General features: G+C 44.1%; 2 protein-coding genes across 2 annotated transcripts in view; one reads left to right on the top strand and one right to left on the bottom strand.

Annotated features, from left to right (window-relative positions):
* capn5b (calpain 5b) overlaps positions 1-23,661 on the top strand; it is a 29,287-nt gene that overhangs the window by 5,059 nt on the left and 567 nt on the right. Inside the window, exons 2-12 of the mRNA XM_029519314.1 lie at positions 2,354-2,527; positions 10,268-10,399; positions 15,961-16,169; positions 16,414-16,606; positions 18,673-18,866; positions 19,901-19,978; positions 20,354-20,549; positions 20,669-20,791; positions 20,912-21,108; positions 21,604-21,725; positions 23,474-23,610. Coding sequence (XP_029375174.1) covers positions 2,363-2,527; positions 10,268-10,399; positions 15,961-16,169; positions 16,414-16,606; positions 18,673-18,866; positions 19,901-19,978; positions 20,354-20,549; positions 20,669-20,791; positions 20,912-21,108; positions 21,604-21,725; positions 23,474-23,610 — 1,746 coding nt within the window. The 5' untranslated portion in view covers positions 2,354-2,362. The remainder of the gene's footprint in view (positions 1-2,353; positions 2,528-10,267; positions 10,400-15,960; positions 16,170-16,413; positions 16,607-18,672; positions 18,867-19,900; positions 19,979-20,353; positions 20,550-20,668; positions 20,792-20,911; positions 21,109-21,603; positions 21,726-23,473; positions 23,611-23,661) is intronic.
* Positions 14,153-14,647, bottom strand: LOC115054220 (olfactory marker protein-like). The gene has a single exon (XM_029519315.1). It carries the CDS (start codon positions 14,633-14,635, stop codon positions 14,153-14,155), a length of 483 nt encoding a protein of 160 aa, XP_029375175.1. The 5' UTR covers positions 14,636-14,647.

Consider the following 23,661-nt stretch of genomic DNA (forward strand, 5'->3'; position numbering starts at 1 on the left):
AACCATCTGAAAGAGCTGCAGAAAATGAATAACAAAGGAATCCCTTGGCTCGCTGTCTGAGAAAATCCAGTCCTTGCCATCAGAACAAGATCATTTCACTTCAACAAACGACAGCTGCTGTTGTTTTTCAGTTCTTTCTGGGGTTTTCCTCAAATATCAACCAGGCACGACTTCACCGATTGGTTTGTGAGCTGCTGACGATGTTTGCTAAGTGGTCCGCCGGCCATCTTTTGGTTTTTGTTGTACTGGAAGAAACCATGTTCCACTTTCATCTGCAGTCTGCGGTTTTCCTGTGAAGTCTAAAGGAGACATATCTTCATGGCAGCAGTTCTGGATGTTAGAACATTTATAAACAAAATGGCAGAAAACTGCGAAATGAAATTCTTTATTTTTAGATGCCTCTTGACAATTGAGTCAGAATAGAGCCGTCGAACTAACATTCATTAACATCAGGCAAATCTCACCCAGAGCTATTTATAACATCTCAAACTTCTATACTTAACCAAGCTATCGACATCAGGTCAGGCCAATGTCACTTGCTTTGTTTTTTTTGATTAGGTACAACTTTAATAAGGAGAATCAGATTAAAGCTCCTTAAAGAGGTTAGTGAGGCCGGAAAACAAATCAGACTGCAGCAAAAAAACAAAACAGATCTAATAACCGACTGGCAGTATCTGTTTGTAATCTTTGAGAGTGAGGCACGTCATCCAGTCCTGATTGATTGAAACCGATCGTATCGTTTGGTTCAGATGTGATCAAACCGCATTTCCTTCCTGCACTTTTCAGAGATTATTCTTCACTTTCGTTAAAGCGCAGCCAAATTATCCAAACTGCAAACATCCAAATATAGACCCTGCAGCTGCAGTGACTGAGGCGCTGTGGTCAGGCCCCGCTCTGCATAATTTTCCCGGTTTCATGTTCTTCGAACCTCTGAGCCGAGCTTACGACGCACGAGCTGATCCGGATCCTGTCACGGATATTTTTAGTGTAAAACTGGAGGAAGCTGCCTGCTGTGAATATTTACAGCAGCTGTGTTCACCTGCCTGTTGGTCTGTCGTCTTAACTCCTCCTCCTCCCACCAACTGTCAGGTCGAGCCAGGCGGGTGAAAGTCGCCATGCTTTATTTAATACTGGAGAAAATTACATTTCATAAAGAGGGCAATAAAAAAATCTACATTGGAAATAACACAGTCTCTAATGCAAAGAATTAGATAAATCTAGTTTTCCTGAAACATTATAATTTATTGTTAAATTTTTTATTATTATTCCATTTTTCTATTTAGTGAAAACGTGACAACTATTCCAACTCAGATTGACACATGAAGTTTTCAGAACGACAGCTAAAAAAAAATCCCATTTACTTCTTTGAGCTTCTTTGTCTTTAATCCGTTGGCCGCATTTCTTTTTATGGAGACAAATACAACCATCGTTTGAAATATCTATACCGGTGACCTGGGAGACTTTGTGTGATGGATCTCCTGCCAATAGCTCCGTCTGGCAGAAACATTGATCATGAAATGAAATGACAGACAGAAAAGGACGAATGCAGATTGATGACCAACGAAAAGTTCATGCGTGAATAATTTTTCGGAGCTGAAAAACATATTGACCGTCCACACGTGGACGCTCACGTCTTCTTTCTAAATAATCAGTTCATCATTCAGAGTTAACTGAACGTATTCAAGCCTTAGATCCATATATTTTGTTGGTAGAGACCAAAATGGAGCAATAATTCAGCTTCCTGTATTACATCGGACACCAATCTGACTTACTGTTTGCTGTTGTGTCTATCTTTGTATGGAAATATTCTTGTGTTTTGGTTGAGAGTTGCTCACATGAATAAAAATTTAACGTAATGATGAAATGATGACAGATGACGGCGCAGGTACCAGATGCATCATGATGACGGAGAAGCTCCAGGTAATAAGAAAAATGGCAGACGGGGTTTTGTCATCAATCCAAAGATTATCCCTCCAGGACCTCCCTCCTTGTTTGCTGCCCCCTCCCGTGGCCAATATGCACGTGGCTCCTTCGATGCACAGCAGTGATAATTAGGCCCGGAGGATATCCACGTATTGACAGATTGATCATCATGACCCAGTGAATCCAGGCAGCATCGACTTTCTATTTCCACCGAGAGCTCTCTCTGTCCAGGTATTAACGTGTGCTGGATTCTGCTGTCAGTCAGCAGAGGGAAGGAAATGCCAGGAGAAGCTACTTTTTGGAGAGAAAGTAGCTTTTGAGTGAAATATGATGTGCAGGATGTTCACTGTATAGCTTTGGTCTGACTGCCTCCCCTCTCTCCCCCCTCGCCCCTCTCCTCCCCCGACGTCATGCCGGATGTCCTCTTCAGGGCTGCAGTATGTTCACGTCAGTGAAGGCCTTCGAGGGGCAGCAGTACTCCACCCTGAAGAGGCAGTGCTTGCAGAGCGGCCTGCTCTTCGAGGACCCCCGCTTCCCCGCCACCGACGACTCCCTCTTCTACCAGGGCAACAGGATCGGCCGTGTGGTCTGGAAGAGACCTCGGGTAAGTCGATTTGTGGCGTAAAAGATAAGAGCAGATAGATCTGTTTGGTCTGAGGCTGCAGATGGAGCCTGGTGATCACTATCAGGCCCCAAAACTTTCAGAGTAGGTCAGTCTGGAGGTTATTTCACGGCATCGCCAGGCCGATTTTGTCATTACGTGGTTATAATCAGCCGAAGCTTCAATAGCAGATGTATTAATATTCATAAACACAGAATCAGATAAACTGATCATTAAGAAAATGGTAGTTTGTGTTCTGCTGTATTATATTGTGGCTTACTTATATATTAAAAACAATATTCAGAGCAGAGACAAATTATCTGAATTAAATGAGGTTAGAACTCTGAAATGATGAAACATTTCTAAAATTTTGATTTATGTGCGGACTTCAGGGAGGTCTTGCACCAATGAAAATGGTAAATGTCAAATAAATGGCCGACCATAGCAATTACCCCGTTTCAAAATGGCAACTGATTAACATCTGATTCCCCCGAGAGACTCGGAGGTGAACTTCACCTCAGGTTGTTATTCACTGTGTTTACGTCACAGAGCTGAACCGATGATGTGACTTTGATTTTATATGTTTTTATTCACTGAAATGTTGTAAAGTTGTTGTTTTTTTTTTTTTGGGAGGGGCGGCCTGTGATCCAGCTAATGAAATCACAAACATGACCATGTTGAAGTGATGCTGTCATATAGATGCATCATTTTATCCACCTGGGTACAAATGATGTGGACCCATTTAAAAAATTCACATCAGGAAGCTCTCAGTGGAGGATCAGAGTTCGACAGTCGACATTATGAATCTACCAAACAACATTACGGTGGTGCTCATTAATCCATGCTGGGCTCCACTCCTCGGTCTCCTCGTGCAAGCCGATTTTGTTTGCACACGATGTCAGCTGAAGAGCCCGAGGATTTGAGAGCACCGACTCCCCCGCCGCTGAGACCCCCCCCCCCCCCTCCTCCTCCTCCTCCAGGACGCAGCAGGCTGCGGTTCTGGATGGAGTAACCTCCTTCTGCCCGCGTGCCGCCACAGCGACAGCCAACGTGCATCGCAATGGAAACTGGGTCACGCAGATTATGTGTTCTGGCCTGAGCTGATGTCAGTCATCCAGAGGAGAAGAGGCCTTTTCTGTCAGGAGGTCAGAAACGGGCACATTTGGACTCCTTTCGCTGTTTTAATTTCTCTCGTCGATTCAGAATCTAATTCCACAACAATTTACTGCAATGAATCAATCAAACAAAAATTAGCAGCGTTGTTAGCAGCACTTTGTCATCTACGGTATCATCGTGACTTCGTGTTTGAGCAGAAGCCATCTTAGCAGAGCTGACGGCTAAAGCAGGATGCTAGCAGTGAAAGAGGAACAGTAAATGCAACAGAAGCTGACGGTGAATATGCCGCGCTGGAACTTGTTCTATAACTAGCATATAACTGGTCTGGTCGTCGTTGGAGAGCCAAGGACTGAAGTTTGGTGCCGAACTCGCAGCACTTCTTCTGAACTTGAGCTTCTTAGTTATCGCCTGGTGGACTCGGCTGCTTTTTCACTCTGTCAATAAAGCTCCTACCTGAATTAAAAGTTTTTTGGAGTTGCTGAGGGGTAAAGTAGAGAGTACGGAGAAAACAGATGAGTTTTGGTAGCTGTTGTGAATTAACAACTAACCCTGTGTGCAGCCACCTCATTACCAAACAGCTTAAATAACTCACAAAGACGCAGTGATGGGCTTTTATGTGTCTGGTGTGATCAGGCCTTTAATTACAAAAGCTGAATGGAGCCAGCTGAGAGACAACAGGAAGACAGAACACTGAGAGGAAGACTAATTAGATTTAAGCAGCACTTTTGTTTCAGTCCAGTAGTACAGATTCAGAAGAAAACTTTTTTTTTTTTTTTCTGTCGTCGTCCTAATGGCTGCTGAAAGCTGGCTGTCGATGCAGTTTTTTATTTGAGGGAGGAGTAACTGTCAGATAATGAAGTCCAGGAGGATCATAATGATCCACGGGAAGTTAAATGGAGGAAATGGAGACCGAAGAAGCCTCGTGGATGGGAAGTGAAACGCCTCCTGGTATCTCAGCCCAAATCCAGCCGCCCCCCCAGTTTTGACCTGAAACAGCTCGACCACTGACAATGAAATGTTCAACAATCCAAATTGAACAAATTTCTTGACAAAAGCTCATTTGAAATATCTCACATGCACAGTTGGGGTCAAATCCACAGACAGAACGATATGGTCTATAAGATTTGTTTCAGTACGACTGAACAAATTCCTGCAGAATAATAAAACGATAGTCCTGGTTTGTTTTCTGTTGACTTGTGATTGGATTTAGGGAAAAGGCCTTTCACAGGACATATCAGTGAGTAAATGTAAGAGAAATTATCTCAAGTTGACAATTGCAGCCCGTCTGCAGCAGATCTGACGACCAGGTTGTTCTTGGTGGGGGGGGCCACGATTTGGTCCTTTTAGGATCAAGACTCTTAGTATTTGGATATAATAGAGAGAGAAGGACGTCTGTGATTGCACACTGTTGGAGCACAGTTGTGCAGTTCTATAAGTATCTAAATGCAGATATCACTTTTAGTGTCCTTTACAGCTTCAAGAGGAAACTTTTTAAAAACCTTCCAGCGGCGGCAGTGTGACATGAAGCAGCAAGAGGAAGATTTAAAAAAACGAAACATGGTAAAATCATCGCAACGGACTTCACGTTTCTCTCTGGTCTGCATGAGAAAAGGAAAAAATATGTAGCACAGTTTTATTACAGGAAACACAATTTTTATTCTTTTATTTTTTTAATCATTTAAATTTAACTGTGAATGCATTTTTAAAATAAAATCACCTGCATCTTTGATGTGGTCAAACAGCCAGACGTCATTCGAAAGAAATCGCTTCTGAAATACCAATTTATGAGAAACTATCTGGAGTGATTTGAGAACCAAACGGCTGGTTTGGGGCTCCTTGTAACTGCTGCTTCAGTTTATTAATCAGCTGCTTAACACCAGATGTTAAAATGTTTTTAAAACTCGAGGCTCTAAATTCATAAGAAACCTAACGCATTGATCTGCCCTCTTAAACAGATTTATCTCACCTCTGTTTTGTTTCCAGCAGCCAAACAACAGCAGCAGCTGCTTTTCTCAAGAGATTTGTAGCTTTTGGAAACTATTGCTATTAAGAAAATGGTAAAATACACGTGGAATGTGACTGAATACTTTTAATGTTTCCTGTTTTTGACTTTGATAACAAGCAGAGATCCTGAAAGACGGGAGCGTGTGAGGATCTAGTTTCATTTTGCAGTTGCGACAGGAAATCTTGACTTTGGAGCATTTAAAGCTGTGCTTTCTCAGTACAAACCAGCGATGGAGGAACAAGCTTTCTTCCAAACCACAACCCGCTGAGCTTCTGGTAATTATATTATCAGCCAACAAAGCGCCGTGTCTGGTTGGCGGCAACAAACCTCAGCATCAATATGACTTCCATTACCGAGCTTTTGCTTTCAGGTCAGTTTTATTAATGAAGCCGAGCGTCTGTCGAACGGACCACCTAAAGCCTGAACATCCAAAAAGAAGCGAAAGGCTTACTGCAGGCGTCTCTTTTTTAATTTAGCTGGATATACTGGAGATTTACACTGATAACTGATATTTATCACAATCCCAGGGCATCACTGTTTCGTTTCAAACGTCACACTTGTCAATTTTAACTGTAAACCAACCAGGTCAGATGATAGAGTTTGAATTTAAGGTGTGTAAGATGGAGATTATCGCTTTCCTGTCATCCAGTCCATCTGTCAGGTTCCTCTGGTGTGAATGTGGAGGTCTGAGCGGCCGTTGGATGAGGGCGTCGGGGCAAAGGATCGCAGGCCTCAACCCCTCTGAGCCCGATGTGCTCGCTGTTATTCCTGCTCAGATGCAGCCTGGCGATATTTATGGCAGCGATGAATTCCCAGAGGCGGACCGTGCGAGCATAAAGAGCGGGCTCTAATGAAATGTCCCCTCCTTCTGTCCATCTCTGTGTCTCTCTTTTCCCCCGCTGACCTTCTCCTGCTTTCTTTGTCTCATCCGTGGTTGTTTATGTCTCGTGCGGTGGGGGTGGGGCGTTGAGCACAGTTTCAGTGCAGTGAGGCGCCTTCAGTGGTTCACTGATTTAATGAAGCCTTTTTTTCTTTTTATTCTTCTTACAAATAATATCCACAAAGTTGGTTGACCCTATAAAGCATACAGAAGCCATCTTGGTTTCCAACATTTGTCTGCAAGAATTTCTTGAAACTCAAAACTGAGATCTGGATCAGTCTGCCTCTCTGACCCCCTCTGCGTGTTTATCCATCCGTTCTCATCCTCCATCTTTGACATCCGGAGTCACATCTCTACATCGGACGCTCCTATTGGCTCCGGTGGGTGATGTCACAGCCAATCAGAGAGTCTGTGGATCAGTCCTGTATGTGTCTCAGTTTATTGTGTTGACGGAATGAAGAAAATCTGATATTTGGAGCTGATTTTTCATCATTACTGAGCAGAACTCCTGATCATATAAAGACAGAAGCGACCCAAACACATGAGAGGAACTCTGAGTTCAGCTTCGGGGTCACAGAGTTGGAGAACGTATCGACCAGCTGCTCCTCATTTAGTTTGTATCTTATTCAAGCTGGCTGGCCATTTATTACCGTTCTACAGATCTACACTTGGAAATGCCAGCAAGGAGGAAGAAGACTGTGAGCCAGAAAACTAAAGTTGTGTTTGAAATGTTTTTTTGAAGGAGGAAATTGATGCATCACACGCTGAATATATATTAACGAGGAAACTGCCCTCTCTGCCTTACAGGGATCTTCGGGATTGTGTGTGTCTGTTCTCATGGCTGGTTGTGTTTGTGTTTGTGATGGACGGTGCTGTGAAGCTGGCAGAGAGGTTCTCAGTTGCCGGGTAAATGATTAGGCCGTGCTCGGCCACAATATTCACATTACTTCAGTGTCTGCAGAGTCGGCCGGGGGATCGATACTCTATTACTCTTCCACCTGAGCCGATGCCTGGATGGCAGGTTACCACAGGGAGCCCTCACTGCCGCTCAGACTCCACCAATCAATGATGTTGCAGAAAGAGAAAGGGCGGGGGGGACGTGATTGGAGAGCTTAACTTGCAGGCATCAGTCAGACGTGGTTCCACAGAACGGCATCTGACTGTTTCCCTCGCTGTTCGGACGCACAGCTAAGGCGGGAATCGCCTCAGACCGCGGTGGCCTCCGCTTGCTTTTGCTGCAACCAGCTTTGCAGAGTCAGCATATTGCTGACCTTGGTTGTATCCTGCGCGTCTGTGCACTTGAACATATGCCGTCGTGTGTGCATGCTGTGATCTGCATCGAAGCAGTGCATGCAGTGCTGATGTTGGTGGTGACAACACTCACACTCATATTCACACCCGTGGGTGATGTCTTCGGTAGCTTCTGGTTAAACTTGAAATACTGCTTGACTTTTATGCTCAGCTGAAGAGGAGGAGTGTAATAGAAACAGACTGGAGTGAATAAATCATAACCTACATGAAACGTTTGACTTAAACATCCGCTGAAACTTCAGATGAGCAGATTAAAAACTGGCACAACTCCGCGTCGTGACAGTGAGACTGAAGCCTTCAAATTTCTCCATGAAACAATCCCAAAGGCCTGATTCAAACATTCAGGATATGATGAAATCACCAACGTTTGGATAAGAGTTATTCTCTTTAAAATGTCTCCACATATTCAGAATATCAAAAGACAAAACAAAAAAATTGACTTTTTTTAGATAAAACCTGCGAACCACAATCCGGATTTCATCTGGATGAAACGCCAAGAAGCTCTGCTCATCGAATTGAACTCGACTCGGGCACCAGCTCTCCTTCTCCCTCTTTTACTTTTCTAACCCTAGTTGAGAGCAGCAAGTGTGTAAAGATGAGGAGCTGTTAAGTGGCGCTGGGCTTTTCCGCTGTATGTTGAGTAATGGCCGAGGTGCCCATCGACCCGTCGGGCCCATAAAGCAGACAGACTGTTCACACCCAGACCCGGACCAGCAGAGCTCTGCAGTCTGCAGTAAAGATGAAGTCGTTCTGTATTTCATGCCTGGCTGTTAACCTTGTATTAAAAATCAGTTGCTGGAATGATGGATAAAAGGTAGTTTGAGTCAGTTTGTACAAAATCAATAAGTCCTGATGTGGCATTGACCTCAGCTTCTGGAGTTATTTAAACATGGACTCTTTTAAGTTGGAAAAAATGGTGAGAAAGTGGAAGTAACATCACAGAAACACAAAGATCAGGAAACTTAAACCATATTATTCACATTTTTCTAAGTTATTTAACAATAAATGAACTTCAAAAGGCGGATTTTCACATTTTTGATTCGGATAACTGACTTCATTCTAAGTGACAGCTGCTGCTCTTCTGTAGAAACACCAACAACGAGCAGATGCCAAGTGTTTTGGCCAATACCCGATCAAATCGCAGCGAGGAGACAGAAGATCGGCTGCTCATGTGATCCAATCTGTGCCGTCCACTTTGGTTTAGGCTTTAGGCGTGGGTGTTTTTGTTTCCCCCTCACTCAGGGCCCTGGACTTTGGCGAGCAGCCGTGCAGAAAATGCACTTTTCCACTTGCTCTGCATCATTTGATAATCAACTTTGAGCCAAAACACACACACACACAAAAATGTTTAAACTACGATGCTGCTGCTGTTTTGTTTGCTTTTTCTTTATTTTTTCACGGTTCACGTCAACGTTTCCCAGCAGGTGACTGACGTCTGGGAATAAACTCCAGAAGGAGTCGAGCACGCAGAGCTTCATGCACCGTCCTGAACATACTTGATATGATAGGACTAAAGATTTGAGACTCCACTTCAGAAGCAGCTCCAGTACGTGAGAAGGAATTCAAACAGAAAGCAGCATCGTGCTCATTGAACGTTGGGAAAATGGCGAGACTGAAAGTGAAGAAGTGGGAGGAAGCACTGAGGGTGCAACACGCCTCTATCTGCGTACCATCTTAATGAAACGTCACATTTAATGATTAATTTAATAGACTTTGGCTAAATTGATTTTCACTCAAACCAATTTGGTCAATATTTAATGACTATGGATACACTGGGATGTTTTTTTTTTTTTTTTTTTATCCATTTGAACTTCAACAACAAAATGGCCAATCAGTCGCCTCCTCAATTAACTGCGTGATGCGTAACAATAATGTCAACTTCTAAAGCGCCTTTTTGGGTTATTCTGTATGTTTTTGAGATGGTAGTTTTATTTTGAAAAAGCTGTTTGGTGGAAATTGTGCGTCTGTTGTGTGCAGACAAATAGAGTAGAGGACGGCACGACTGCCTGTGAGCAGCTAGTGCCTGTCGTAATCATCCCACACATTACCACTAGAACTGCAGGAGGTGTGTGTGTGTGTGTGTGTGTGTGTGTGTTCTGATGGTTCAGGTACATACAGGGGAGGAAAAATAGCAGCTTGTTGAGCACCATGTTGTTCGCACTAATGGAGACACACACAGGGGCCAAAAATGGACCTCAGCCCGGCAGCCACAGGCAATCTAACATCACACTTCCAGGAGGCCCCCCCTTAGCCTCATACAGTTGGGTCAAAGGTCATGGATATGATGGTCTCTTTGTGATTCATGTTGTCTTCAATCTCGGAGAGTACGGTTCGTCAACCATCACCGTATAAAGTCTGATGTTTATATTGAAATCTTCAGTTTGTCGATGGAACAATAAAAAGTGCTGTTCTTTTGTCTTCTGGGTTTTAGGAGCTGTGTGAGGATCCTCACCTGTTTGTTGATGGTATCAGTGCACACGATCTCCATCAGGGACAGCTGGGAAACTGCTGGTTTGTGGCGGCGTGCTCCAGTCTGGCCTCCAGAGAGTCTCTGTGGCAAAAAGTAAGTGTGTGTGTGTGTTCAAATATGATTGTGCTCATGTGTGGACCTGCTGGACTCACCTGAACACCTAATCTGTCAGATCCATCCAAGATCCAAGGACGTTTAACTTCACTCATCCTAACATAAAGGCTGAAAACAGGGATCATTTGTTTTTATTTCACTATATAACAACTGTATTCAAACAAAGCCAGAGATTCTGCACAGGTAATAATAACTGTACTTTTTACATTTCTGTTTGTAGTCATTTAAAAGCAAATATCTTTGGTGGTGTTGATAGTCAAATTTTCAGAATTGGACAAAGTCAGGCTAGCTGTTTCCACCTGCTTCCAGTCTTTAAGCTAAGCTAGGCTAACCATCCATATTCATCACTCAGGCAGGATTGTGATTTAAGATTCAGATAATCCTAATTTACAGAGTTTTTCTACATTTGTTTTCCTCAAAGGAATGCTTTATACTTTATTTACTTTACACTTCATTATCTAGAATTTGTTGACATTAAAAAAAAATCCACAATGGACAAAAAACTCCAGGTAGTCAGGCTAAGAGCTTTAAATCGAGCGTTCAGATATCACAGTGGTATCGAACTTATTCCCATTAATCTAACGTTTAGAGGAACTCTCTGTGTCGTCCTGTCGTTATTTGGTAGAGAAGGATCACACTTCAGGTCATGTTTGATGTCACAGCTTGGCCCCGTTAGATGCTCAGTCAGCTGCTCGGCTGCTAAAAACAACCAAAAGATTTGCAACAAGAAAAAACCGACTGCTGAAAAGCCGAAATCCTTTAACCAACAGGAGCTTTTATTTATTTATTTCTTTTATTGAGAGATCACAGAACAGGAATTGCTTCTTGCTCAAATGTATGTAAGACTTTTTTTTTTTTTTTTTGAAGGAACTGCTCGTGCACCAAATTCAAAATGTTTCCATATTAAGTGTTTGACTCCATCAGGAATTATTATGACAAGAAGTAAACGCTGGAGGACTCATTACGGCACCACGACGCCTCCCAGGTCTCCACAGGCTCCATCAGTCAGCTGGAACCTGATTGGTGGAGCCTAAAGTCGGGTCTCCCAGGACAGACAGGGCGAGATGGATGTCCTGGCTTCTGTCTGTAATGAATGAGCTTTTCTCTGCATCTTTATTATTATTATTTTTATTTTTATTTTTACATTTCCCAACCGTGAGAATGATAATTAGAGGTTGAAAAATTCCCTCAATAATGACGATAAACTGAGGAATCGTCAGAATGATAAATGCGTCTGTTCTGGATTTGGGTCAAGCCTCATCTGCACAACTGGCCCACGAGGCTGCAGCTACAGCTACATGGCTGACATGAGTGAGGCTTAAAGGGAGGAAGGCAAAGACCTGAGCTTTCATATATAGACCATGAAATCGTATAATCTCAGGACACTTTATGGATTTAGGTCCATCACAACGAACACTTTGTGCGAAAAAAAATTATGTAAATGTTGAAAATTGTCCGTTTTAGCTGCGTTACAGATCCTGAATTTAACCTGAAGAAGGTGCTTGGCGTGTTTTTGTTTCTGATGTAAGCGCTGTTTAAGGCCTTTTACAGCCGCGTTAAAATAAAAGTGTTGAGTGTTTGCTTGAAAATCAACTCAGTGTTGGCAAATTAATAAAAACAACATAATTTGAACCGCACTTAGCTCTGGCCTTTTTACGCCGTCAGGACTGTGCTGAAATGTTCTTTGGCATCCATCTCGACAGACGATACAAACTGATTCCGGAGCTTTAATGGGATCGAAAACAAGATGCCTCAGCCCGCTGTGGAAAGACGCAGGGCTGTAGCAGACTGCTCACAAAGTGTGTGGACATGCTGAATGCTGTCGTCTTCGTTGGGCACACAAGCAGACAGTTTTTCTTTAAAGTAACTGAAGCCCCATCTGTGTTTTTATTCTTGGTCTTCAGCTCACTCCATAAAGTTTTTAATGCAATTTAACAGCTCAATAAGACTTTTATACTTGTTGGGTTTCTTTACAGATAAACTCTTTATTTACTTTATTCTTTTTTTTTTTTTTAAGGAACTTGTAATAACTTTATGACTTGGTGCAATATAAATTCAGTTGATCACCAGATATCCCCAGGGAAAAGACAGTTGGGAATCAAACAATGACACGGCACCCTCATATGATGATGCAGAGCCCTCTTACAGGTTTGTTGTTTGTTGTTGTGAGCTTGATGGAGAAATATCTTGGGGGGGGTGTTTGCATTCTGATGTCTGGATTATTTTTAGATGGAGAGATGAGATACTTGCAGCCAGTCCTGACGCCTTGAGCCCGTTGTGTTGTTGTGATGACCCGGTCTTAATCCTCCACTCAGTGATTTTGTCCGCAGTCACAGTTTGATAGCAGGTGGCTGATAATGTGTGACATTTAGCTCAGTCCCTGGACTGATATTCATCATTTCCTTTCAAATGTCATGCTGATCATTTTTGACTCATCGTAAAATCTAAACTGTAGACTCACAAAGCTGTGTGAGTAGACAGTGTCTCAAAACTATCCAAGTACGCTGTAAAACGGCAAATTTTGATCATAATGTGCGAATAAAAAAGTGCTGTTAGCTGAACTGAGACTACAGAGGTCAGCCTGTCAGAGAAAAACGACATTAAACGTCAATTCCTCTGATCTTCAGTGTTTGTGTAGCTGTTGCTGTGTTGCCTTTGTAAAGCAGAAGAGTCCAAACAGTGTTTGGTCTGTTCAGTCTGCGTTTCACTTCCTCTGAAAGCAAAACAAGCGATGGTGAAGTCTCACAGGAGCTGGATCTTTTCCCCGGTGAAACTGAATGCTGCTACTTGAAAACAGAATTATTTTGGATTCTGTGCATGCTAATTACCTCTGAAAGAAAAAATAATACTTTAAAGAGCTTCTTGTTTGCCCGGAGCTGCTGTTTCTTCTCATTTTGCACATTACAGCCTTGTCATTGTTAATTTCCTTCCAAATGGGTCCGTTTGTTTAACTGGTGGTGAAGCAAAGATGGAGCTAAAGGACACATACCAATGAGGACGGGCGTGATGATTTAAATTCATGCATTCATGGGCTTCAGGCAAGATCGATTTAATTGAGACTCTTGAGAACGAGCAGCGTTTTCCAACATTTTGTCACAGAAGCAGGATGTTCGGCCTCCGAGGATTTGACGGTTCAGGTGTTGAGTTGGTTACATGATTTGTACCGACAAGGAACGAGTCTTAATACCTCCTGACGTCTCTGTTACCCCCCCCCAGGCAAACACTTCCTCTGATGCGCATCATCTCATTCACAGCCACCGTTTCTGTTTCATCCCCTGAGAATGACGAGGAGGAGGCTGTGCGATGAAATCCACATGCCTCTCCTCTCTTTGTTTGTCAGGGTCACCGTGCAAGATGGAGACGGATAAGGCAGCAGGAACCTGAGTGGCCGGCCGCACACATCCAAACAAATACACACTGTCTCTCTTCTTCATCTCATGTGGGACTCATCTCCAGTTTGTCAAACAGGAGAAGTCGGAGGAGGATAACACACAAGCCAAACAAAAACATCTTTCAGATACACCATTTTGATCAGTTACGTTTATTTGGATTTATCGGAAACATGCCTGATGTCATAGAATACATAATAAGTGAAGAAGTAACAAAGTTTTCTCTTTGTCGGATTGAGTGTCGTCTTGTAACGTTAAATTTCACCTAAAAACAACTTTTCACGTCGATCTGAAAGCAGGAAAGCACAGAAGAGTGTCTGTCCAGGTTTCAGTGGTCGAAGACTTAACTGTCCGCTGTGAAGGTGATGGAGCAGTCGACGGACTCGGGGCTGCATCCTTCTTCAAATCCAAACAGGAAGTACATCACCTTCCTGACCTTGGCCAGCTCTGCGATCCTCTCGCCAAATTCGTGCGCGTCAGCCTCATAGAACTGGATGGGAGCGTCGGCGGCGGCGCCGGGCGCTCTCCAGAAGACCCCGGCGGGCTCCAGCAGCTGACGGGTCATCAGGTTGGTGAGATCGGGCGTCCAGAGCTGCGAGGTGGCCGTGATGGTCAGACGTCCCGGCTGCGCCAGCCGCACCATCCAGTGCGAGAAACGGAGGGCCTGCTGGGAGAAGTCCAGCCGGTACACGGCCTCGTTGGACTGCAGCAGGCGCTCGCCGTCCTGCCTCTTCTGGCCGCGCTGCTGCAGAGACTGAACCCGCAGCCGCATCACCTCCGTCAGCTGGCTGTCCGGCCGGAAGGGCAGCTCCAACCCTGAAGACATGCTTGGACAGGAAGCGGGATACAAAGCGTCTTCACCTTCTCTCTGCTCCTGCAGACTCGTACTGTACGCATGTGAAACATGAACAGAAACGGGGTGGAGGCGGAGAGCCGATCAGCTGAGGTGCCAGGCAACCAGATCTAATGACATTTGCAACCACGACACAAGGATTTCCTTCAGGGAGCTGAGTTTCTGCTGTTTGTCTCACTTTTGTTTGCTTAGTTACAGATTTCTCGCCCACTGGATCCCGGAAGCTCGCACGAGCTGCTAATTTGATGTAAAGGAGAACATCCAAACTGTTCTGGTTTGTTTTTGGGATCGAGCCTTGGAGGTGCCTTCTGCTTGTGTTTCTGATGAGTTGTCAGGTCACCTGCCCACCAGAGTTCAGCTGCTGCATAACGACACTGGTCCCAGATGAAAGATGAGATGGGCAGCGCCTTTGTTCCCTCGCCATTCACCCGGAGCGAGTGGGGAAACAGCAGGGTGGAGTGGAGGAGAGATTGCATCCCGGAGGACCAGAAAATGACTCTGAGGTTTTGGTGGTGCAGTGCTTTGCTTTGTTTTTTTTCCCCCTCCTCCTCCTCCTCCTTTTTAAAGAAGCTGTTTCTGAGGACAGAGTGTCTCCATCAGCAGGGAGCTTTGATGGGAACTGCTGTTCGGTTAGCGCACCTTGACATCTCCAAGGACGCTCGGCCGAGTGAAGTCTTAGACTGCTGGACACTTCGAACCAACACCCCATCCTAAAGAAAAAGTGCCTTTTTTCAAAATAAAATCTGTGCAGTAATCTGTCAGGTGGATGGATGGACACGTTTAGTTATTTTATTCAGTGGATGTACTTCGTGAATAAAATTCAACAATCAGCTAGTAAAGTAAAGGCTGGTTCTGTTTATTCTGTTTATTCTGTTCATGTTCAGGGTTTTTCTTTTCAATATAATAAATATTAAATAATATTATTTCTCTATTTATGCTGTTCTGTATTTTACTTTAAGTTGTTTTTGTGGGTTTTTTTAACGTTTGTTTGGGTTTGTGTTGCTTTTTTTGTTTTGTTTTTTTTTTTGCATTTTCTTATTAACGTTCACAAAATGGAGGCTGGAGCTGAAACACACACACACACACACACGCTGCAGTGAAACCGTTAATACCTCCCTCCTGTGTCCTATTACAGCTGGATTTATGAGCCAGAGGGCCAAGGTGATAAATTTGTCCCCAGATCCTAAATGCATCAGCAGACAACCGTCTCACTCTGGCAGCCCAGTCCACCGTGACGTTATTTATGCTCTGCTGCTGTTTGTTTGGCTTACCTGGCCTCTGCTCCTCTTCCTCCCCAGGTCATCCCTGACTGGAAGGAGCAGGAGTGGGACACAGAGAAGCCAGATTCATATGCTGGGATTTTCCACTTCCGCTTCTGGCGCTTCGGTGAGTGGGTGGACGTGGTGATCGACGACCGGCTACCGACGGTGGACAACCAGCTGGTGTACTGCCACTCCAACGACAGCAACGAGTTCTGGAGCGCCCTGGTGGAGAAGGCCTACGCAAAGTTCGTGCCACCGTTTGTTTTAAAATGACCAATTGACATGTTTTCATGTGCTGCAGCTTAGTTTTTAATATAATCTGAGTCATCTTATTTATTATTTACTCTGCTAGATACCCAAAAGCGTCAGTGTATTGCTTTTTTTCTTTTCCCCTCAAAGATGAGATATTCAGTTTATAATGATATGAAACGGCCTGCAGATGTTTCAGAGTCACTGTCGGAGGTTTAGGTTTCGTTGCCCCTCCTGCAGGGTTTACGGCTGCTATGAGGCTTTGGATGGGGGCAACACGGCCGACGCGCTGGTGGACTTCACCGGTGGAGTTTCAGAGCCCGTGGACCTGCTGGAAGGTCAGATGGCGACGGACGAAGCGGCCCGTAACCAGCTGTTTGAGCGAGTTCTCAAGGTCCACAACAGAGACGGCCTCATCAGCTGCTCCATCAGAGTAAGATGAGAGCTCAGGTCCAACTGAAAGCATGTCTGATCTCTTTCTCCAGTCTAAGGCCGTATTCAGACTGAGTTTAAGTACTAAAGGTGTGATGTCTGATGGGCAGAAGTTCAGATTTTGGTCTGGACTTCTAGCTCAATGTCAGATAGTTGGTTCTTTCAGGTATTATGGTCCCACTTGGAGGAAGGTAGACCAGCTACCTCAGCTCCTGCTTCTCCAGAAGTGGTTTCAGAAATTAAATTAAGATTAAGTAATGGCGGCCTGGGCTCAGTCTGAGCTCACTTTAGTGCCCAAACCACGGCCCTTTAATAGTCAGATCATTTGACCAGCTGGTCAAAGGCTCCACGTGGTGCAGTCATTTCTGTGAAATAAAATTCGATACGCACAAATGAAGAGCATGCACTTCAGATTTGTCCATTCTGAGGACATTGATGCTGCCTTGTCCTCCTCGCTTATCCAATTTTTTTTTTCTTTTTTTAGTTTTTTTTTTTTTTCTTCTCCAAATACGTTTCTAAAAAAGTGTCCGTTTAAAATTTGTGTTTCAAATCGAGTTTAATGAATCATGTTTTCGTGTGTCAATCCAAAGGTTGTCTGGTTGTGAAGAAAACCAGTTGATGTCATCAGGATAATCTTTCTGTCCTCTGAAAGTCTGGCGCTCCGTCGTCGGTCTCATTGTGATTCAGAATCAGGAGCTGCTCCGTTCTTAAATGACACGGCTCTTTTAAATGCATGAGATTTTATTCAGTCTTTGATTCAACAGAACGAGAAATGAGAGCTCAGGGAACATGACCAATACCTCAGAAAAACACATTTTCTGTTTTCAATCAGATATTGTTATTCTGTGGATGCATGAAATATTTTCCTCTGAATGATGCTGCTACAATATTAGGACAACATTAACGTGAATAGTTCTTTTAATAATAATCCCCTAAGAATAGCCTGATTCTCACTGCATGTACAGTCAGTCACACAGTAGCCACGCCCCCTAACAAATTACCTGATATATTTTCTCCACATGGGAGCATCACTGAGATCAGAAACTCATCAGGAAAACATTTAATCTGCTGATTAATCAAGTGAGAAGTAGGGGCCATTTTCCCATAGACTTCAATACAGCTGACCTCCCGCACCAACAGTGAAGGTTCCTGCAGCCGACAGACAGATATCTGCTAATCAAATGCCAAAAAGTAGGCCGCTGGTTCCTCGGCTCGTTTCCTCCTGGGCTGATGAAGCCGCTGATTAGAGTCTCATCCACTCAGGGATGTTGATTAGTTTTATTTTCTGAGCTGTTCATGTGAACAACTAAGGCGCCGTGCAGGAGCCCACCTGTCACATCTCCGTCTTCAGTTAATGAAACAGCTCTGAGCCAATACAAACCACCAGAGAAGCATCAGAGATGATAAGATGCCTTCTGAGGCCAATCACAGCCGACCCAGAGGGGCTTCAGTGTCGACAGACGGCTCCCAAAAATGTTTTATTCATCTTTTTTTGATGTCACTTTGGATTTTTGTAACTACAGGCTGGTTTGGGAACTTCAGTATGTTTAGTATAAAAACAGGCTGGAAAATAAAATCAACTTTTCCAAAAGATCTTTATCACGCTGTGTCATCGATGTGGAGGTCAATTCTGCCAGAAAGGCCAAATCAAGCAGATCCGAGATCATTTGTCCGATTGTTGTCAACTCTTTGGGCTTCACCACTTTGTGTAACTTTGTGTAACATATGATGAGTTTTATTCACGATATGTACCGATGTGTTGGCAATCCAGAACACAGAGGAGTGATACAAAAAGCCCCGCTGAAGCATGACGACGTAGAAATGAATGCTAATGAAGATCAGAGGAGAAGCATCAGACTGGACATTTCAGATCTGACGTCCTTTGTTGAAAGATCACAGTTGTGTTTTTCTGATTTAATGTTTGGGTCTTTTTCAACGTGTGAAGGACTCGCAGTGCCATTAGTGCTCCACGTCCTCCCTCTGTTTTCCATTCATATCTAGTTTCTGTCCCCTGAATGTCTACTTGTTAATAATTTCCCGTTATTTCTTTTTCTTTCCTTTTCCCAGGCGACCACGATCGAGGACATGGAGGCGCGGCTGGACTGCGGCCTGGTCAAAGGCCACGCGTACGCTGTGACGGACGTACGGAAAGTGCGACTGGGTCACGGACTGCTGGCCTTCTTCAAGTCGGAGAAGCTGCACATGATCCGCATGAGGAACCCCTGGGGGGAGAAGGAGTGGAGCGGCCCGTGGAGCGACAGGTAACCACAACGCCGCCGCCATCGAGCGTGACCTGCGTCTCATTAGAGCCCCTGAACCTTTTTCATCCACAGTTTCAATGTGTGCAAGTCAGACACATCGTCCTTTTTGTTGAACAGCTTCACTGATTATTCCATAAAATGCCAAAATCTGACACTCTGCTTTCTAATGAATAAGCAAACAACAAGCGCCTGAACAGAGGCAGTCGATGAAAAATGGAGATGTAATCACGCTAACGGGCTGCAGGGCGACCGGAACAACAGGAGCTTCTTTGTTTCTTCGTTCGTTTGTGGAGAACAATGTGAGGCGGTGCAGCTCAGATTAGATTTTCTCGGGGAACCGCCAAAACAGTCGGCTCCAATGCTGAGCTAACTAACCTTTCAATTCAAACGTCCGAATGAATCAAAATGGCCACTTTGAACCAACGGCGGCTCAATCATGAGAGCTGTGTTCACCTCTGAAAAGAGCATTTTCCACTCCCCGACACTTACTGTGGGGGAGGGCAAGAAAAACAGAGATATTTCTCCTTTCAATAGTACGCTCTACTCTGTGAAACAAGCAGAGAGGCGGCAAAGCCAGATCATAATGGAGCCTGAATTATTGATAAAGCTGAGAGAGAGAGAGTGAGTTATTAAAACAACGTGAGTCATCGCTCGTCCTTCTCAATCAGTTGCTTTCTCTCCCTGAATAATTTATTCGCAGTTTGACTAAACACGTTACTGCAAATGGAGCCTGACAGGCTGTTGAGAGCCGGACGTTTGTCAGTGAATCATAAGCAGAGACATAAACACTGAGCTAATGCATCCAGTAAATGTCTGTTTTTCCCCTGAGCAGTGAACACAGAATGGACCTTGATGTTTAGGAATGATTCACTCTCACAACCACGCAACAGATTGTTTAACATAACAGCACCCAGGAGGGAAAGACGGCGAAGATGTCTGAGCTCCGTGCCGAGAGATTCAAAAAGTTAGAAAGGGAGGCTGTCTCTGCACTGAGATAAATGAAGCCTTTGCTGTCTCGTCTCTGTTCGCTGCAGCTCGGAGGAGTGGAACAAGGTGAGCAAGAGCGAGAGGGAGAAGCTCGGCGTCACCGTGCAGGACGACGGCGAGTTCTGGTGAGAACCGTGAACATCGAAGCTTTCAAACTGTTTGATTAGATTGGAGCGATCACACATTTGTGGTCTGACTGATTCACACATCGCATCCTGCTGTCTGTGTTGGATCAGTTTATCATCAAACTGCTGTAAAAAGTGAGGAAGAGATATTTCTTAAAGACGATATTGTTAAAGTTATGAGGGAGTGGCTGGATGTTTGCAGCTTTTCTCAGGAACCCCAGTCTCACTTTAACCTGTAACCTTTTCCTTTGTTCCTGGTTTCATTTCCTCTATTTTTACACCTGTTTACAAACTTCTTCTTTCAAGCTTTTCCCTCTAGTCGGTTTCCACTTTCTCCAGTCTCCTCTCTCCTCTTCTGTTCCTGCCCTCCTGCAGGATGACGTTCGACGACTTCTGCCAGTACTTCACCGACCTGATCCTGTGTCGCCTCATCAACACCTCCTACCTGAGCATCCACAAAACCTGGGAGGAGGAAGTGATGAGGGGCTCCTGGATCCACCGCCAGGATCCGCTCCGCAACCGGTCCGGAGGCTGCATCAATCACAAGGCCACTTTCCTGCAGAACCCTCAGGTCGGCTGTTTATCAGGTTCATTGGAAAATGTGCTGACATAAGAAGCCATTAGGGGCCCCTCCCCCTCATGGGGGGCCCTCCAGGTGTGATGTGACTTTTCCCTTTTTGCCTTTTGCAGTACGTGTTTGACGTGAAGAAGGTTGAGGACGAGGTGTTGATCTGCTTACAGCAAAAGGAGAAGAGGGCCACTCCCAAAGAGGGCAAAGGAGAAAACCTCGCCATAGGCTTCGACATTCACCGGGTACACACAAACACACAAGACACCTTCACACAAACTTACACGGAGTCCTGCAGGTCTTTTCCTTTTAGTGATTGATCCATCTGTCCCACGTACACTCCGTGTTGTCGTTTTGTGTCGCAGGTGGAGCTCAATCGGAAATATCGTATGCACTCAGCCCAGCAGAAAGTCGCGGGCTCCATTTACATCAACTCGCGCTGCGTCTTCCTCAGGAAGGAGCTGAAGGAGGGCCGCTACGTCATCATTCCCACGACCTTTGACCCCGGGCAGCAGGGGGACTTCCTGCTCCGCGTTTTCACTGATGTGCCTTCAGACTGCAAGTAAATCTGTGTCCCGGTTGTTTGTGTGTTGTTTTTTTTTTTCCTAAAGTCTTAAAGCTTTAGCAACACAAAGATGGAGTTTGAAGGCCTCTGAGCTTTGGAGGCTTTTCAGGACACCTTCTGTTTTATCTTCGCAAGAAGCAGCAACAAAATGGCAGCTAGCAGAATTGCCAGCTGCTTTTTCGATGTTTACATCTATTTATTTTGTCGTTCAATCTCATTTTAGATGAATGTTTTGTGAATACATGAATGTTGTGTTACATGACACTACGGTACGAGAAGTGCAATAAGAAGTTTTATCATTATGAGCAGTTTGTGTGTCAGCAAGTCGGCGTTATGTGTTCATCAAAGTGATTTCACTGACATTAGTGCAGAGTGACAGTGATGGACTCGGGGTTAAGTCGTGAAGTCGTGGAGCTTCCCTTGATGGACGGGAACTTGTGTTGTGTGTGTAAATAGATGCGGTACTTTGTCCGTGTCCTCTGTCTCCCGCAGAGAGCTGACTCTGGATGAGCCTCCTCAGACGTGTTGGACGGGGATGTGTGGCTACCCTCAGCTGGTCACTCAGGTCCATGTACTGAACGCTGAGGGTCTTCAGGGACAGGACTCCAACGGAGGTAGGACCGCCACGCGAGGCGAAGCGGTGGCTGTAACTTGGCCTCGTTTTGCATCTGCATGCTGACAACTCTTCTCCTGTAAACATCCACAGAGCTTCACTGCCTCAATCCCAATAAGAAAAGACTCCTGAGCAAAGCACAAGGTACCACAGCACCACCTGCTGAAACTAAATGCGTAGTTACTTAGGTTAGTTCTAGTCCGCAATATTTACCCCTTTAAAGTCGCTCACCCGTAAAGCCACTGTGTGGAGACTTCAAATGATCCCAGCGTCTGTCAGTTTCTGATGCTGGAATTAACCAAAGTAATAAAACAATCTGCCTTTAAACTGACGCTCCCCTGTCATTGGTTCTGTGTCCTGGACTCACAGCGTCCGAACTGGACTCTTTCACATCCTCCACATTGTGGCTTTACTGTTTGGATTTCTTTGTTGAGTGAACAACAGTGGTGGAGGAAGTGCCGACACACACACACAAGTTATAAACATTCAAGATTCAATATCGAGATTATCAACAAAATACTTGATGGTGAGGTAAAAGCTGCTTCTAATTATTATTATTATTATTATTATTATTATTATTATTATTATTATTATTATTATATATGACATTATTAGATTAATATTCACACATCAGTGTGCTGTGCTGCAGTTTTTTTATATTCCCTGTATGGTTCCGCCCTGAAAGTCCTGCAGTCTTCAACCTGGACAAATATAAATCTGACGGGTCATGAGTTCATGAAGGAGAGAAACAAAAAGCTGAAAAATTTGGATCATTTTAGGTTTTTACACTTTGAACATGTTTAAGTGAAGGAAAACGCCTTTGAAATGAAAAATCAGACGATTCCAGCATTTTTGTGAGGAGCAGTTCGATCTTTGGAAAAGCTCTGAAATTTATCTTATTTTTTTCATTTGAGGTTTAATCATTTTAATGTTTTGAAGCAGAAGTACTTCCTTTACTGATGTCTGTCCATTTTCCACCACTGGTGAGCAGGATGTGGCGTGTTTGTTGTAGAAATTCAGAAATGTTAGTTTTGTTTTCAAAAAACCGAAACGAGCTAATTTTAAACAAAGACCTTAACGGAGTCTCTTCCAGCTGTGAACTGGAATTATGTTTATGTCAATAAAGTAGGTAGACACAAAGTCTCTGTGCGATGTTGTAGTGTGTGACAACTTTGTGGCAAAAGTACAACAATGGAAAAACTTCCATTAGCTATATATACAATTAAATGTAGTCTGTTATGTGCAAAAGTAAATTGTCCAATTTCTACAGTTTCTGTATTTTCTGTACAAACATACATTCTTGAGATACTCGAGATAATGAATCAGCCATCAATTATTTTGATTGTAATCAATACATTGTTTAAGTCAGGGTTTCAACCTTTTCCAACCGATTTGAAATTCTTCCTGTTTCTAATCAGCTTTTGGTTTTGATACTTGATCTCATCACACAATCAGAATGAGAAATGAGAAAGTAAAGTTCCTCTCATTGGCAGTGCAAGAGAATAGAAAGCTAATTTTATTTTCAAGCATTATTTACATTTTCCATTTGTGTGTATATGTAATTGTAATGTTTTGTGAGATTTGTGGCTCGTTGACGGGAGCTGACTGAAGTTTTTTTCATTCTTCTTATTTGATAGTAAACTGAATATGAAGCTGCCATCTGAAGTCTAATCAGTGCATAAACAGGTCACATGTTAATTAGTTTCCTCGATCAGCGCCCAGCTCTGATGGAAATGTGTTTCCCTGCAGCTGTGGATCCCTACGTGATCATCACCTGTGAAGGGGAGCGGGTCCGATCGCCGGTTCAGAAGGACGCACGGTGCCCAAACTTTGACGTCAAAGGCCTCTTCTACCGCAAGAAACCCAAGGAGGGCATCCACATCGAGGTGAGCTGTCACTCTGCATGCTGCGATGCCAACGTTTTATGGCGCCGCCAA

The sequence above is a fragment of the Echeneis naucrates genome, chromosome 14 (genome assembly GCF_900963305.1).
Source record: "Echeneis naucrates chromosome 14, fEcheNa1.1, whole genome shotgun sequence".
NCBI classification, from domain to species: Eukaryota; Metazoa; Chordata; class Actinopteri; order Carangiformes; family Echeneidae; genus Echeneis; species Echeneis naucrates.